This window comes from Myotis yumanensis, unplaced genomic scaffold, assembly GCF_028538775.1.
Source record: "Myotis yumanensis isolate MYYU_CA2020_CCGP unplaced genomic scaffold, mMyoYum1.0.hap1 SCAF_18, whole genome shotgun sequence".
Classification (NCBI taxonomy): Eukaryota; Metazoa; Chordata; class Mammalia; order Chiroptera; family Vespertilionidae; genus Myotis; species Myotis yumanensis.
Window position 1 is genome coordinate 25,262,533 of NW_027223769.1, and position 16,926 is coordinate 25,279,458.

General features: G+C 50.9%; 1 protein-coding gene across 4 annotated transcripts in view; it reads right to left on the minus strand.

The window, feature by feature from the left end:
• The window catches only part of ZFHX3 (zinc finger homeobox 3), a 253,984-nt gene that overhangs the window by 133,947 nt on the left and 103,111 nt on the right, over positions 1-16,926 (minus strand). For all 4 annotated transcript variants that reach the window (XR_011468919.1, XR_011468920.1, XM_070398745.1 and 1 more), the window contains exon 3: positions 12,493-12,989. Coding sequence is in view for 2 of the 4 variants with exons in the window: in XM_070398745.1 (XP_070254846.1) it covers positions 12,493-12,989 (497 nt within the window). In the remaining 2 variants the exon portion in view is untranslated. The remainder of the gene's footprint in view (positions 1-12,492; positions 12,990-16,926) is intronic.

The window sequence follows — 16,926 nt, forward strand, 5'->3', positions numbered from 1 at the left end:
AGATCTTTCTGGAAAACTAGAATAAATGTCTCGCTAGAGCATGAGAAGACTGACCAGGAAACATGCTAGTCTTTAAAGTCCGATAAAAAAGACGTTATGCAATAGGCCCAAAGCCTCTCTCAGCAATGTGGGATGCGTGCATCCAAATTACGGAGAAATGAGCACTTACAATGACATCTGTTGGATTAATTAGCTGTGTAATTAGGCTCCCCGGCGGAGCGGGGCTTTGTCCCGCTGCCTGAGACTTCCCCAGGTGAGACTTTATTCCAAGTGCCACCTCCAAGAGGAAAAGAGGTCAGGCCAGGCAGAGAAGGGAGGCCTGTGGCAGTGTTTGTGGGAGACGGTCAGAATGCAGAAGCAGCATCGGGGGACTTTGGGGGGAGGGGGGCGGTCCTCTGGGACCGAGAGCATCGGAAAGGAAAAGTCATCCCCAGAAGCTTGACTGGAGAACCCGCCGGCTCAGAACAAACCAGCAGATGCCCGAGTCTGGACCTCCGATGAACTCAAGCACCGAAGGCTCAGAGGCAGGAATTACCGCGAGAGAACAGAGATGGAGAATGAGATACGGATTCAATGCTGGACACAGAACGACTGGACGAAGCACAGAATTCTGGTCCCTGGAGAAACTGTTTGCTCTTCTATGCTGGCAGCTGTGGCCACCACTAATGGGAACCCAGTCTGAGCAAAAGAAAAATAGTAAAAATGGTCAGAACCTAATCTGAGAACCAGAAAGCGAACAAACACACACAAGCAGACGCCTCCAGCCAAATCGCTCCCACGGCGCTTCCACACCACAGCTGGCTGCGGAGCCGCGCGCTGACTCACGTCTCGGACACGGAACAGCCCCGGGACCTGCGCCTCTTGGCCTGGCTGTAGGGAAGGACTAGGAATGCTCCCCAAGCTCCTTCATCTTTAATGATTTTTGAAAACAAGAGAGGGGGTGGCAGGAGGGGAAAACGGAAACGTGAAGCACCACGAAGGGGGGAGATGACTCTGGATCCACCTCGGCTCGGCGACTCCTGCGCTGGAGGCGAGCCGGGGTGCCCCACGCAGACCAGCTGTTCAAATGACACGTTACGGACACATGAGCCCAAGTCTACATGGAGTCAGCACCTGGCGAGTGGTGCTGAACCAGGGGGAGAAATCCCTTCCTCTCCCAGGAATGTGTGTCCCAGAGACCATGCCAGGGAACACTCTCCTACGTGCTGGGGTCCAAACCAGTAGCAGGAGAGCGGGTGAGGAGACAGGTGCAGGGACGCTGCCCAGCGCAGACCTGCCGGTCCCTGGGGCCATACCTCTGCCTTGTTCCCAGAGACGGGAAAGCAAGGACGACCTAGTGTAACAGGCCACTCAGGAAGTCCAGACATCAGCCCAAAAGTGGTTACAAAGGCCCAACAACCCTCAGGAACCAGCCGGTCACCAGAAAGAGCCGAGAGGGAGAAAGACGCAACAGGCCGGCACATGGATGTGAAACTCCGTCCACAAATCCAATCCACGGGCCGCCCCGGCGGACCAACGGTGGTTACAACTGTTGACCTAAGACCATGGATATACTTTGGAGGCCCCCATCCGGGGCCTGGGAGCCTGCCCTGCTAATTAACAGGTTACAAATCAAACACTCGCAGTAGATAAACATTTCTGACCTTCTCACCAGTTTGCTATTTACAGGATGAGGACGCAGGCCCTGGAGGAAGTTCCCTGATCATTCCTGATGATTAGTCCAATTCGAATCTTCTCTCCGCGTTCCTACTAGCGTCCTGCAGGTGGTGGACACTTGGGGCCTTCCCTGCACAACAGCCAGCTCAAGTGCTGGAATTTCCGTCACCTGCACGTGAGCGGCAGCTACAGGCGGAGCCCAGGAGCCGCATGTGAGCTGAGCGGGGACACACCTGGCGAAGCGGCAGTCGGCTCCACGGGGCGTCCTGAACCGCGTGGCTGGAAGGCACTTCAATCAAAGGAAATAATGGGGAAAATGACTGAAAAGCAAATTTTAGCAAATAGCTCTGGAGAAAATTTCAGATTTCATTATAGGAAAAGCACTTTATTTAATGTAGAAAATGTGAAAATCTGATATGACAGTTTTCTATAAATAACAAAAATTGGAAATCATCATTGGAGGCGTTTGTAATTTTCCTCTTTTGTTGGGAACCACTGGGAAAAAAAGGAAGTTTTACCAACTAGGAAGCCACCTGTCTCGTGAGGCTGCTGGCGGGACACCGAGAGACTTTCTCCCTGTCCAGGGGTGGGGTCATGCCAGGCACAATGACAGGATCCTGGTTAAATATGGATTCCAGATAAGGAGATGCCGTAATGATATTTTAGGGTACATGCTTGTAATAAAAAACTATTTGTTGTTGATCTGAAATTGAAATTTAATTGGGTATTCCATGTTTTTATTTGCTGAATGTGCTGACCCTGCCCAGAGGCCTCCAACTGGCTGTTTCTAGTGCCCTCGGATCACCACCCGGGGTGGCTGGTGTTAATAACCTCCGGCATTTCTGTGAGCAATAGGTTTTCTGTCCTTAAAGATTTTTTAAAAATATTTTTTATTGATTTCAGAGAGGAAGGAAGAGGGAGATAGAAACATCAATGATGAGAGAGAATCATTGATCGGCTACCTCCTGCACGCCCCCTACTAGGAGCCTGCAACCCGGGCATGTGCCCTGACCGGAAATCGAACTGGGACCCCCTGGTTCATGGGTCCATGCTCAACCACTGAGTTATGCCAGCCGGGCTGTCTTTAACTTTCGTCCTATATCCTGATTGTTTTTGTTTTTGTTTTTAAGTGCTGGAAACCTGACATTATCAAATGTCAAAGTATAAAAGGCCCAGTTCGTACCACCAAAATGGTTTCATAGTAACAGCTTTTCCCACCCTACCCTTCAATAGTGTTTATACTTTCAAGTTGTTGAAAACAGAATAAAGAACATGGTTCGGGTGTGTTATGTAATTATGTAAAATGTCTGCCTTTTCCTGACAAGGTTTCTGCTTAATTATTCCCTCACAATTTCCCTTTCAAAACAGAACACCAGACACACCTGTTGGGACTCCATCTGGGCAAATACACCCCTTTTCTATCAAGTCCTTTCAGTCTGAGTCCTGGGCATATTCAAAGGGCTGGACACGGGGTTCCTGCCCTGGCCCTGCTCTATGGCACCCTTCTGCTGCCAGCTCGGGTTTGCCTGGCACAACTGTGACACATGGGGCTCCTCTGGAATGTGGGGGCGTCGGAGTGATGGCGGTGAAACTCCGCCGAGGGTCGCGGACCACCCCTGAGACAGCAGGTGGCATCCGTGCCGGGAATTCCACTGTGGGGCTTATCCTCTGCGTGGGGGTGGGCTGCAGGCGACTGACAGTTTGAGATTTTTCTGTCACCAGAAGATCTAGGGCTTTTAGCGTGAGGATTTGGGGTTGGGGAGGCTTCCAAGGACTTGGACAAAGCGGCAGTTCTTAGAATTTCTGAGATTAGATCTCCTTGCTCCTCCGCCCGAGTCAGGGGCCGCGAAACAGCTTCTTTGGCATCCAGAGGAGCCGACCTGCCACCCGGGCCTGCAAACCACTCACACTGAAAATACACAGGCGCAGCCACGTCATCTCACGCTACCCGAGTAAGAACTTCAGATAAGGGAACATTTAGGACTTTTAGTATTTGTTCCCTGGCCTTTGAGAGAGAGAGAATATGCATGAGACCCACAGTCTCCATTAAGGGACAATAAGAAACTCGGTCCCTTTCCCAAGCCCGTCTCTCCTAGAGCCGCCTTCGTCCCAGTGAATTGGAGGAAGGGAATTAATCCTAGAAATCCCGCCCTGGGGAGCATGCTGGAGAGGAACAGGGAAGGGTGAGAGGAGGACATGTCATCCCCAAGACTCCACACGCCTGGGAAGGGGAACTGAGTCTCTCTGTCCCTTCTTCTTGCTCCTGGGTGCTTTCGGCAAACAACGCGGTGTGCCTGGACTGTTCAAGAGGCGCCCTACTAGCTTTAGAGAACCGGGCACCATAAGCGTGGCTTTTCACATCAGCGAGAGAGGATGGCTACTGAAGGAATTATTGGACAATCAACCATCCAATTTGAAAGAGAATGCAGCTCTAAGTCACACAATACTCAAAACAGGAGCCCTAGAGCGCCCCCACAATGGCCACTCCTCTCGGGTTAAAGACACAGCTGGGGCTGCGGGCAATACTGAGGAAGATATTGATCAAGTAATGCCCATCGCCTAGTTTTGAGCCCTGACTCCAACAACACTCACTAGCTTATGCCTCAGTTTCCCCATCTGAATATAGGCTTATTAACAGAAGATGAAATCAAGTTAATACATGGGAAGCCAGGATAACAGTATCTGGCTTGTAATAAACACTGCCTGGGTGTTAGCTGTCACTTTTATTATTTTATGATTTAGAAAAAAAAAAGCTTCCCTGAGAAAAGAGAAAAGTTAGAAGCATAACAGATTGGACTTCACACAAGTGAAAAGTTTCTGTATGTTAAAATGCACCATAAGCTGAGTGATAGACGCAGCACAATGGGGATGGGTGGCCGAGAGGAACCAAGAGCCCTCGGAAATCAACCAGGTGAAGGGACAAAGGGACAAACCAAGAAAAATGAAGGGCAAAGGCCACGAGCAGGAGAGCCGCTACAGAAACACAAATGGCCAATAAACACAAGAAAAAATGTTCACCAAACCTGATCTCTAGAGACCCAAGTTAGACCAGCTGTTCTGGGATGAAGAAAACAGAAAAATAACATCGTGCTGGGCACGTGTGCGGGTTCAAGGGTCATCGAATGGGGATGGTGGGAGAGGGGTGGTCACCTTCTTTCTGAAGAGCCAGTAAGAAGTAGAGTAACTACTGCTACTGCACCTGGAGCCCAGCGAGCCCGCTTCTCGGGACAGCCCAGGTGGAGAGATGCCTGTGCACACTTGGTCCCTACAGCAAAACACTGGAAACAGCCTAAACACATCAAAGGCTAGTTTGTCTTGTACTGTTTGTTTCTTCTTGTTTTTTAATGGGATCAACTTCATTTTTTCTAAAATACTATTCATTTAAAGAAAGTTCTAAACTGGAGACCTGACAATGTTTGGTAAACCTGTAGCAGAGGAATGAGGATTTCTGCTAAGTTTTCAGGACAGTTAATAAATGGAATACTATGTAACCACAAAAAAGTGAACTAGATCTATACGTGCTGACCTGAAATGATGTTCATGATTAAAAGTTATATGAAAAGAACAAGCCAAGAGCATCCTGTATAATAAAAGCCTAATATGCAAGTCAACCAAATGGCGGGATGACAGGTCGGCGGGGGTGGGGCAGTGAGTAGGTGGCACCAGGCCAGCCAAGGCGGGTGCCAGCAGGCAGAGGGAGGGGACAGCAACCAGGGGGCGGCGGCGACTGTCAGCAGCAGGGCCGGCTGCTCGCTGCCGGTGCCTGATCGGCCCACCAGTCGCCTCCTAAGCCGTCAGTCAGACATCCCCCGAGGGCTCCCGGACTGCGAGAGGGTGCAGGCGGGACTGAGGGACGCCCTCCCCCCAAGTGCATGACTTTTCGTGCACCGGGCCTCTAGTGTGTCTATAAAGGTTTTTAAGTGAACAGTGTGTATATGTACATAATCATACATACACATTTATATCAGTGTAAACACAGAAAAAGAAGGATATACTTTAAATAGAACACTGATTTGCTTCTGGAAAATAGAGGAGAGTAGAAAAAAAATTCCATTTAAAAAAATTATTGAAAAATACTTTTAAAGATATCAGAAAGGGCTCAGGTCCAATTTTGTAAAATGCCTAAGTTATACGAAAAGAAGGAAATAAAAATATGTTGTATGTTCTGGCTGGTGTGGCTCAGTTGGTTGGGTGTCATCCCATGCACCAGGAGGTTGCCAGTTTGATTCCCCATCAGGGCAAATGCCCAGATTCTGGGTTCAATCCCTGGATCTGGGTTGGTGGGGGGGAAGGGGGCAGCTAATCCATGTTTCTCTCTCACATCGATGTTTTTCTGTCTCCTTCCCTCTCTCTCAACCTAATAAAAACATATTTTTAAAAAATATATGTATCATAAGATTAGGCTAATATTTATTTTCTCTTCCTGGATTGTTCAAATGTTCTCCAGTGAACATATATTACACATACTAATTATTTTTACCCTAAAAATAAGAAATACACATTTTATTATTAGCTTACATTTGTGGTAACGTATTATGCTAGTCTCATAAGAAATAATTAAGAACACAGTATTTTCACAGGGGCTTACCTTTACCATCCACACACAAAAAAGAAATTCACAAAAATAACAGAGTAAACAAAAATACCAAAAGCTTTTGGAAAAATGAGAAAAGTGTTATGGTTAATGGTTGTAAAACTAGTTTTTCCACAGGTGGCATATACAGCCCTGGACTTTTAAAAAACAGGCACATCGAGTAAGATTTCAGTTCCATTGTGTGGTGTCAGAAATGTAGAGCCAAAAAGTTTGTGCTTAAAGCCAGTGGGCAGAATGAATGTGTTGACAAAAACAGGACCCATTGGGGGGATGCAGATGAAGGTGGGTGGGATGGTTCTGGATGGAGGTGAGGGCAGGGCATCTCTGCAGTGTGGAGCCAGCCTTGCACTGCACACCCTGACGACAGGATGGCCATGGTCACCATAGCAGTAATGGATGAACTTTCTCATGGCAGGGGCGCTCTCTCTAAAAAAATATCTTTCCATCTCCCCAGAGTCCCCCTCACGTTAACTGTGGCCAGAAACCCTGCCTGAGCTAACCGGGGCTCCCCCGCCATGACCCGGGGACCCATGTGCAGCCTCCCAGCCCAGCTGCAGGGGCCCCACCTCCGTAAGGCCAGCCATTAAGTGGGGGAAATGAACTTCAGACCCACAGCTGCTCCAGGAGACGGAGGGCATGAAGGCTAAATGTGCCGAAATTTACCCAAACATCTGGCCTTTCACACCTTCTAAATCAACCACACGAAAACATTCCCTTCCTTTCATTTTTGGTTGAAGGCATCAAGGTAGGAGGAGAAGAAGGCAGAAGTATGCACTTAAAAAAAAAGTCATCCTAATGAGAAAACAAGGACTGAGGAAACTGGTTCCAGAATGACGATGTGAACCAGATGACACTCACACCAGCGCTTCCAACACCGGCCACGCCAGGGCGGAGAGGACCAGGAGGGCGGGAGGCTCGCCGGAGGATTTATACACTTTCTTTCCAAACCAAACAAAGCCACCAGTCACAACCTCTGGGCATGAACCATGCAGCTGTCTTCCTAAGACCCCAACCCAGCCTCCCTGCTCCCAGACAGGAGCATGAGGGATGCAGACTGCAAACCAAATATCTGACGTCTATATTCTGCAATATGTCCATGCAGCCTATAGTGAGTCTATGGCCCTGCTTGGGGCGTGAACGCCAACAAGTTTCTTACCCGTCAGGGAAAGAACGGAGAAGACAGATTGTAGAGCAGGGGTCCTCAAACTACGGCCCGCGGGCCACATGCAAATACAAATATTGTATTTGTTCCCGTTTTGTTTTTTTTTACTTCAAAATAAGATATGTGCAGTGTGCATAGGAATTTGTTCATAGTTTTTTTTAAAACTATAGTCCGGCCCTCCAACGGTCTGAGGGACAGTGAACTGGCCCCCTGTTTAAAAAGTTTGAGGACTCCTGATCTAGAGTAATGCAGAGTCTGACCAAGGGGCTCTTCCTGCCTTCCCTGGCCTTGCGTCACCCTAACGGGACGGCAGAAGTGAAAGTCTGGGTGTGTTTTTCCGTCAGTCAGTGCCCTACTCCTACTTTTAAGCCCAGTCGAGTTGGCATCTCGCCGTCTGTTCGCCTCGCTGGCCCAAGGCAGCCCACATGGGGCCCAGACCCAACTCGGTGGTAGACAACCGTCTTTGTGTCTAATTTAAGATTAATATGAAACCTTCGGGCTTGGCCCAATCAAAGGAACTTCAGCTGGGAACTGTTTGAGTAATAGATTCTGGTGGGGTCTTAATCTATCTGCTCAAGTTGATGGATTTCCATTCCAATGACTCTCAGGTGAAGAAAAACATCAAAGTGGAAACCAGATTCTAATAGTTGGCAGGTGTGCACTGATCGCCACCTGCCCTCTCTGCACCCTCCCCCCCAGCAGCAAACAGGGCGCGTCTCAGACGGCTCACCAGGGACGCCGCGCAGCAGCGGCGTCCAGATGAGCACGGGAGAGCTCCCACTGGCCCCGGAGCCGCACACAGGACTCGGGGTCTCGGCTAAGCATGGAGCAAGGGGCAGGTGTCTGTCAGCACGGCGGTCCCCCCTTGTCCGCAGTTTCAGTTTGCTACAGCCCACCGCAGTCCAGAATTATTAAATGCACAATTCCAGAAATAATCCATGAGTTCTAAACTGCACGCTGTGCTGAGTAGGGTGATGAAATCCCACATCATCTCCTCCAGCCGGTCTGGGATGTGAATCATCCCTCTGTCCTGTCCGGCACATCCTCGCTGTATACGCTCCCCACCCGTTAGTCCCTTCGGCTTGGCCATCAGATCAGCCGCTCTGGCATCACAGGGCTTGTGTTCGAGTGACCCTTACTTAGTGCCATATCCATCTCCTAGCACAGCATACTGTTTTAATTGCTCTCTTTTAGTATTAGTGGTTGTTAATCTCTTACTATGCCTAATTTAATAAGTTAAACTGCATTGTAGGTATGTATGTATAGGAAAAAACTTTGTGTATTCGGGCGACCACTGGGGGTCTTGGAACGAGCATCCCCAGTGAATACGGGGGGAGGGGTGAGGGGGAGGCTGCTGTATCTGCCGCTCCCCTGTTTCAGATAAATGAGGGCACCCACACCTCCGTGGCAGGGAGGGTGCAGGTCCCACACGCACACGGTGAAGCAGCAGAAAGGTGCATGATTCGTGCTCCAGAACCGCAGCCCTACTGGGAGACCAGCACCTTTCCCATGGCACCCTTCCACTCAGGCTCAGCTGAATCACTGTAGAGAGAAACCAAGAGCCAGCCGCTAAGCTGGACAGGGGCGGCTGGCCTGCCTGCTGTTCTGATCCATCGCGATGTCCCATGTTCCGGTGTGAGGATCCGGAAAGGAGACCACTAGGGGCTGGGCCAGAGTCACACAAAACTCAGGCCAGGCACTCAATCGTGAGCTCTCCACAAAAGTGAGCTTGCAGTTCAGAGAAAAGGACACACTGTCCGTCCGCTGTCTGGGCCCCTACACTCCCAGGAGGCAGGGAGGGAGAACTCATTGAACATCAATCTCCATTTAAAAACTGCTCTCACACAATAATCAAAACTAGACAATTCCAGGCAACAGAGATCGTATCACTCGGTTCTGGGGTTTTTGTTTGTTTGTTGGTGTTTTTGCAGATGAGTCCAACTCTCTCTCGTGTCTGGATTAGAAATTCTCTCACATTTTCAGGCAGTTCAGTCCTAGAACAGCAACCTGTGTTCCGGCGTTTAGGACACCCGGAGAAGTGACTCTGGACCGGAGTGAGGTCAAATGACAAGCCGGAAAGCCACGCCTCCGCTTGCATCTCCCGAGACCGCTGCTCTCTCCTCCACATGAAAAAGGAAGAGGAGGGAATAAAAGCCTCAGTTGAAAGAGAGGGTGGGAGGCCTATCAGGAAGTCCCATCCATCACGGCCACTTGAGTAGGTGCAGCAGAAAGCAAGCCAGGGAGTCTCCCTGACCGATAATGAATAATTTGCCAGGCAAGTGGGGTGGGGTGGGGTGGGGACTGGGAAGGGGTGAGCCAGGAGGGCTGCACGAGAAGCGGGGCGCCCTCCCCGGTCAGGAGCATCTGGAGCTGTTTCTCTAGCAGACAGTAAAGAACTCGATTACATCCAGTTAACTGTGCACTAAACTGATTATGCATGTGCTGGGCTAATGGATTACATTAGCAAGAGGAAAAATAACATGCAATCAATCTCCATTTACTACAGGCCACACCAGGGCCGAGAGAAAAACTCGCTCTCAAACCACCTCCAGTCCCCACCCCGGAGCCCCGGGACCCTGGGAGAGGGAGCCCCTCGGTGGCAGGGGAAGTTTGTCTTCGTCTCACTGGGGGACGGAACGGCCAGGTGAAGATGCTGCAATGACAGGCCTGTCCCTGTGGCAGCCCCAAGTGGGCGGGAGAGCGCCCCACCCCCACCGCAGAGCCCTGCAAGCGAGGACGAACGACACCAGACTGATGACACAGGGAATTCTGCCCCGAGTGTAGGGGCTGGTCATGCCCAGTGTGTGCCAGCCAATCGCACTGCTGGGGCACCTCTCCTTCAGGCGCTGGTTCCCATGTGCCATCCTGCATCCCAAAACCTATGGCCCCTCCACCTGCACTGCCCTTTTAAAAAAGGAAAAAGAAAAAGAAAAAGATGGCCCAGCTGGCGTGGCTCAGTGGTTGAGCATCGACCTATGAACCAGAAGGTCACAGTTCGATTCCCAGTCAGGGCACATGTCCAGGTTGCAGGCTCGATTGCCAGTATAAGGTGTACAGGAGGCAGCTGATCGATGATGATTCTCTCTCATCACTGATGTTTCTCTCTTTCTCTCTTCCTCTCTGGAATCAATAAAAATATATTAAAAAAAATTTTTAATGAAAAAAAAAGGCCAGGGAGGAGGATGGAGACACACACACTGTTTCACTCACATCCACCCGGCAAACCGCCTCAAACCCGACTCTCGGGGTGACTCGAGGGGATGTTCTCAGCAAACCCTCCCGGCCCCCGGCCCTCTGGAAGCAAAGCCGAGGGCCTGGTACACTCTTACTGGAGGACGGAGCGTGGAGTTAATCACCACTGTGCACATTTTATAATTTGAAGAGCAATTTTTCCCTTGGATGGAGGAGACTGGCTTCATGCCACCTCTGAACGACCTTCATCAAAGTTGCACACAGCCTTCCGTGGCCACACCGAGTCCTTTGTACTGATTTGCTCAGTGGGGTCCTTTGGAAACTTTTTTCCACTGGTTTTTCCATCAGGTTTTCTTGACCACATCGGCACCACCCTGTGGCCAGTTAAGACCTCCAATTTCAACTCACCACAAAGAGCCTTTTATTTCCAAGGTGGCACAGCACTAAGCCACCCAGCGAGGTTCTTGATCACTCAGGACAAGGGGGCTGGCTACGTGGTGTCCAGGCCTTCCCCATGGCACCAGTGGAGCCCCTCCATGCCGGAGTCAGCTGTCACTCCAGAACATGCTATTCCCACTGCCTCACTCCTGCTTTCTCCTCCTCTCCCTAAAATGGGTTCTCACCCAATGCTACACAGGCCTCTCGCCAGCCTGAGAATGAGCAACTACAAAACTCGTTCCAGTCATCAGTGTCCCAGGGACCGTGTGGGGAGGGTCGGAAGTCTTCCTCAACAGAGTCTCTACTGAAAATCGCAAGGGGATGACGGCAGCTCAGGGTCAGCAAAAACTCGACCCTTCTTGGCCCAGAGACGTGAGACCCCATGTGAAAGGAAAAAGGAGAGACTGACAATACGGGAGGAAAGGGGAAGAGGGAGTGAGGGCGTGGATGGTCTGCGGAGGAAGGCTGGGCAGATTTATGGCGATTTGTACCTGACTGTTCATACTAAAGCCATTACGGGATGATTAGAGAAAAAGGTGAGGCTTTAAGTCCAGTGAAAATCAATAGAAGCGTCTGGAGCAATTCTGCCCTGCGAGTGAGAGGACTATTTACAGTATCTGAACACCAGCTCCTCCTTACAGTCTATGGGCGGAGAGATAGCCGGGAGGGGTCAGGGAGGGGTTGAAGGAGCAGGAAGGAGGAATGAAGGAAGGGGAGAGGGGACAGAACAAGAGGAGGAAGATGGGAGAAGCCTGGAAAAGGGAATAAAAATACACGGAAGAGAAAGGAGGATTGGGGGAGACCGAGGGAAAGAACAAAGGAGCCCCCTTGCCTGACCCCTGTTTCCCCCGTAGCATCTCCCCATCTAGCCTCCTGTCTAACTTATTCATGGTGTGTAGCACGCATTTCCTGGGGGAGGGCAGGGATTTTTGTCTGTTTTGTGCATGGATGCAGGCACGTACCCAGAACAGTGCCTGGTATACAGTAGGTGTGTATCTGCTGAGTGAACAAACAAACGAATGAACAAACGTACACAGCACCCAAAGAATATCCAGGAGAGATTTTTTTTTTTTAAAGGGAGCGATGAGATGGGATGGACAAGGGGAGCGAAAGCTCGTGGGGGAGGGGGAAACCCAGGCGCACAAAAGTGCACAAAAGCCAGGACTTGGGAAATGGTAACTGTGAAGAAGGAAGGATAGTCAACTGTAGAGACAATCGAAGGGCAAGGGGAACACAGTGATAGGATTGGGCTCCGGCAAACAAAACCTGCCCCTCTAAAACGGGGCACCCCACGGAGAGAACCCTCATGTACCAGCTGATGCCTGCCACCCGCTGCAGCTGCGCGAGGAAGTGGATGTTAGCGCCCCTTCCCGCACCGGGTCACCCACCTTCGCCCATCTCCCAGGGAGCCGACCTGACCCACTGCTCCCCGAGACAGCCCGGGCCTTACCTTATACAGCTTCAGGCTGGCCTCGTGCCTGGAGTTGACCGTGTGCAGCCGCAGCTTCTCCAGGCTGTTGGTGTAGTAGTCGCAGGCGTTGCACTTGAGGTGGACGGGGTTGCCGATGGCCACGCACTTGAGCCGCCACTCGTTGGCTTTGCCGCCCTCCTTGATGTGGGCCACCAGCTGGTACTTCTGCACGTGCTTGTCCGTCTTGCAGTGCAGCTGGAAGTTGGCCTTGAGCTGCGTGTTGTAGCGGCAGAGCTTGCACTGGTACGAGTCCCCCATCACGGCCTTCCACTCGTCCTCGGGGAGGCTGCGCTCCACGTTCATGTGCAGCCCCAGCAGGTCCAGGTTGTCCGTGGTGAACTTGTTGCACACGGCGCACTGGAAGAGCTTCAGCGACGGGTCGTTGGTCTGGATGAAGCTCTCGCCCAGGTTCATCAGCTCCTCCGACACCAGCTGCCCGCCCCCGAGCCGCATGTCGAGGGGGATCTCACCGCCCACTGTGGGGAAGGAGAGGAGAGGAGAATGAGCGGCAGGCTCACAGCTGCAGCCGTACCCGGGCACCTCCCTGCCCTCCGCTCCCCGCCACCTGGGTTCAAGCAGAAAAAAGATCACATTTCAAGTGCTGCAAGGTGCTACTAACTGGAAAAACCACACACACACACACACACACACACACAAATCACCTTCATGCACTCGGATCTTTCTAAAATCTGTGAAAGGCTTTATGGGTGCTTTTGTGTTCCTTTGGAGAAGAACACCTAGAAAGAGGCAGGAACCATAATCTTTGGAAAATTTCCACTTAGCCCCTCGCTTAGATCCAAGGAAAGATAGATATAAGCATCATTCACTGGACATAATAGGTTCTGAAACTTCAGAACCTGCAAAGTTGGAAATGAGTTACAGCTGTAATCTGTACCACCAAGTCTTTATGGCGAATCAGACCTCATCTGACGCAGCGCCATCCAGGAGAACTTTGGGCGAAGGTGGAAACGTCTGTATCTGCACCGTCCAACGTGGCCGTCACTGACCACAGGTAGCTACTGAACACTTGAAATATGGGTAACGTGCAACGGAGAAACTGACATTTTAATTTACTCTTAATTGATTTAAATGTAAGTGGCCACACGTGGCTAGTATTGGACAGTGCAGGTCTAAATCTGAGATTTCGGGAAAGATCTTATCACATCCCACTGACCAATATCCGACCTGCCTGTCAATGGTGCCAGCTCCCCCCCCCCCCCCCCAGGAAGTGCCATCTTTTCCCTTTCTGAGCCCCACGCTGCGTGAAAGGGAGGTCTAATGGCACATTCTCCTTTGCCATAAGTCAGCCTCGGACAGAACCACATGCTGGCCAGTGTCCCCACGGGGGGCTTCCTCTTTAGGGCAGGGCCAGCCTTCTCCTCGCTGAGCCTCCAGAAAGTCCCTCCACAGATGCCCACACGTCCGCTGTGCCAGGCAAGGGTGAGGAGGTCTGGGAAGTGAACTGGAAAGTGGATGTGGGATCAGCAGTGAAATGCAAAGGTCAGCTCACAGTCTCCATCCACTCCGCCTCCAAAAAAAAAGGGGGGGGCCTGAGAAAGCTCAGCTCTTCCCTCCCCACCCCTGTGCTTTTTTGGTCCATCACTGCCCTGCATAAACCAGGGAGCGGCTCTCACTTACCAGCAGCAAAGTGATGCTGCATGCTCTTATTCGTGTCACGAGAAAGGCTGGCGGAGAGCAGCCTTCCCTCCGTTCCTCGGACGTGTACAGTCAAGCATGACGCTGGGCACCGGGCTCCTATTTTCTGCCTCTGCCCTGAACATGTGCACACGTGAGCTATGGCCGCCTCTGCCTCTCCCCAACTGATATTTAAACTTGACCTTTTACATGTGGTCGGGCTGAGGTTATTTTTCTTTTAATGACTGATTAGAACCCAAGCTAGTGGTTAATCAAAGAAAAGACGTTACATATATTTTTAAATGGTTTTTTAAATGTACACTACTCGGGGCACCTCCAGCGGAAGATCAGTGCGGGCTCTACGCAGCAGCCCGGCTGCGTCTGAAGCCCGTGGACAGCCTCGCAAGCCACCAAAGTCTGCACCGGGAGCTTTCTGCTTGTCTCCTCTCTTGCCCTCTCCCCTGGTGAGAGGTGCCATCACGAAGACATTCTTTTCAGGACAAGAGAGAAAAAGAGGAGGAAAAAAGCCTAAGAGCTCTGCCCCCTCCTGGGGACCGCGACCAAGCAGCATCCATGAAATGTACGCGGTGTTCAGTGGAAGCGGAAACTGCCGGAGCCGGAGGCGAGGAGCAAGCACATATTTGTTTCTGATGCCAACCACCGGAAGCAGCACTTTTTAAATGTAACCTCGGCTAATCAACATCGCTCTAAGGAGGAATTCGACTGTCACTTGTTGGATGCTTGCGTGAAAATGAGAAGTCCTCGGACACACGGAGGAGAAAGTCCCTATTCCCACTCCAAGCTCTTAAAACGAAATGCAAATCCAAGACAGAAGCAGAGAAGCCATGAGCTGAGGGGGACTGACTGGAGCACGAAACCTTGGAGAAACAAACCCACGGCTTAGAATCCTACCCATCCATAGCGCTGGCAGGAACTAATTCAGGCCCGAAAAGTAGAACCTGCCCTAATTCACAGGGATTAGGAGGAGAGGCCCAGTAAGGGAGAACTTAGCAGGCGCTGACTTTGGAGCCACGCTGGATAGAGGGTCTTGGAAAGGAATGGCCGCCCCCTCCCCACACGCACCTGACTTCAACATGGAAATTTACATCCAGGCACAAGAGCCTGCCCATCAGCACATCATCAGAGGCACACTGTGGGAAAAGATACCTTCTAGACTCAACGGCAGCAGCAGAGAACCTGGAAACCCCATGCAGGTGGCCTGTGGCTGGCTGGCTACTTGGGGAGCACAGGGACCCAACACGAGCTCCCGGCTTCCCAGTGCTGTGCTCAACTTCAGAGTGGAAGGGGCTGTTTGGAAGGATACTGAGATGGCCTCAGTTCTATACCTTGTCTGCAAACGGTGGCAAATCCCACCAGCCCAGACCAACGGTGCCGACCCTTTCCTTAAAGGCCCCTAGAGAGCAAGCATCCCAGATCAGCATGTTTGAAATCACCACAGAGAAGGTTCTGGCAAAGGAAGTATGAGAATAACCTTGCAAGCCGGAGTGGGTTTCACCAAAAACAATTTCCCCCTGCAGAGCCCAGGAATATCTAATAACCTACGGCCTTCCCTCGAATGGCCTGCAGAAACGTCAGTGGAGCTGCAGAGAGAACCAAAAGAGAGGATTCTTCTCATTTGTATATATCCGTGTCTACTGAGGTCCCAAAACTTAATCTGCAAGTCCTTTGGACATGCCCTGTGGTACCTGCACCCACTCAGGTGTTAGCACAAAGCATGTGTGGCTCTTGTCTGATCTTGACCAGCTGCTGTGGCCCGAAGGCAGACGCAGGAGGTTGCAGAGATGCACCTCAGCTGACAAGCGGAGCCACTGGAAATTCAGGGGCCCTTCTTGGCTGGCCGGGCTTAGGTCCTTAAAAGGGAGAGCTCTCTTCTCTTTAAGAAATAAAATGCAGATCATCAATGTATGTCCAGAGCACAGAGATTCATTCTTCTATTTCTTTGGCATCTGCCATATGCCCACAATGCATGAATGCCCCCAGGGACTCAGACACTTGGTGTAAAGGCAAAACATTTCTCTACCTCTCCATGTAAGCCTACGTCAGAATTACTGGTTTTCAAGGTAATTAAAAAGATCTCACTTCGGCTCAGTATGAACCCATCCATTTTCTGTGTCTTCATTCCACCTACATTATATTTGATTTACTCCAAGATCTGCCTCCTCAAGATTTTAAATCTCCAGACTAGAAAACCCCAATTCCCACAGGCTTAAAAAAAAAGTCTTAGAGTGCTGATGCCATCCCTTCATGGGCATCCCTGTGGTTTACTCTGGGGACCAATAAGACAGCTTATCCCTCTGCATCCACGATTAACCAGCCAGGGAGGCTTCTTCCAACCACTTGGTAATAAAGGATCATCAGGTCAATGTTCCAAAACAGAAAAGAGATCAAAGCAGCAAGGTCTCAAATTTAAATGCATAGCCGGAAAAACAAATTAACTGTTATGAAATGTAACTCATCAGCAGCAATTAGCACGAAAACACCATGCACATAAAGACATTCCGACCGGTGAGGTTTGGCCCCTGGCGCTGACCTAAACCATGCCAGGATAAAGGTACTTGCTGACATTCTGGTGCCAAGAACAACTTATCCCAGTGCCGGGGAGGGGATGCTGCCTAATTCGGGCCACCGCCGCTGGTCCCGAGTGGTTAGCCGGTCAGGGGATGGAGACCAGGCCTTGCCTGCCCGGGGCACCGGTGGCAGGGGCAGGAGTGGCCCAACCACTCCTCATGAAACTGATTCGTACATTTTCTTGCTGTA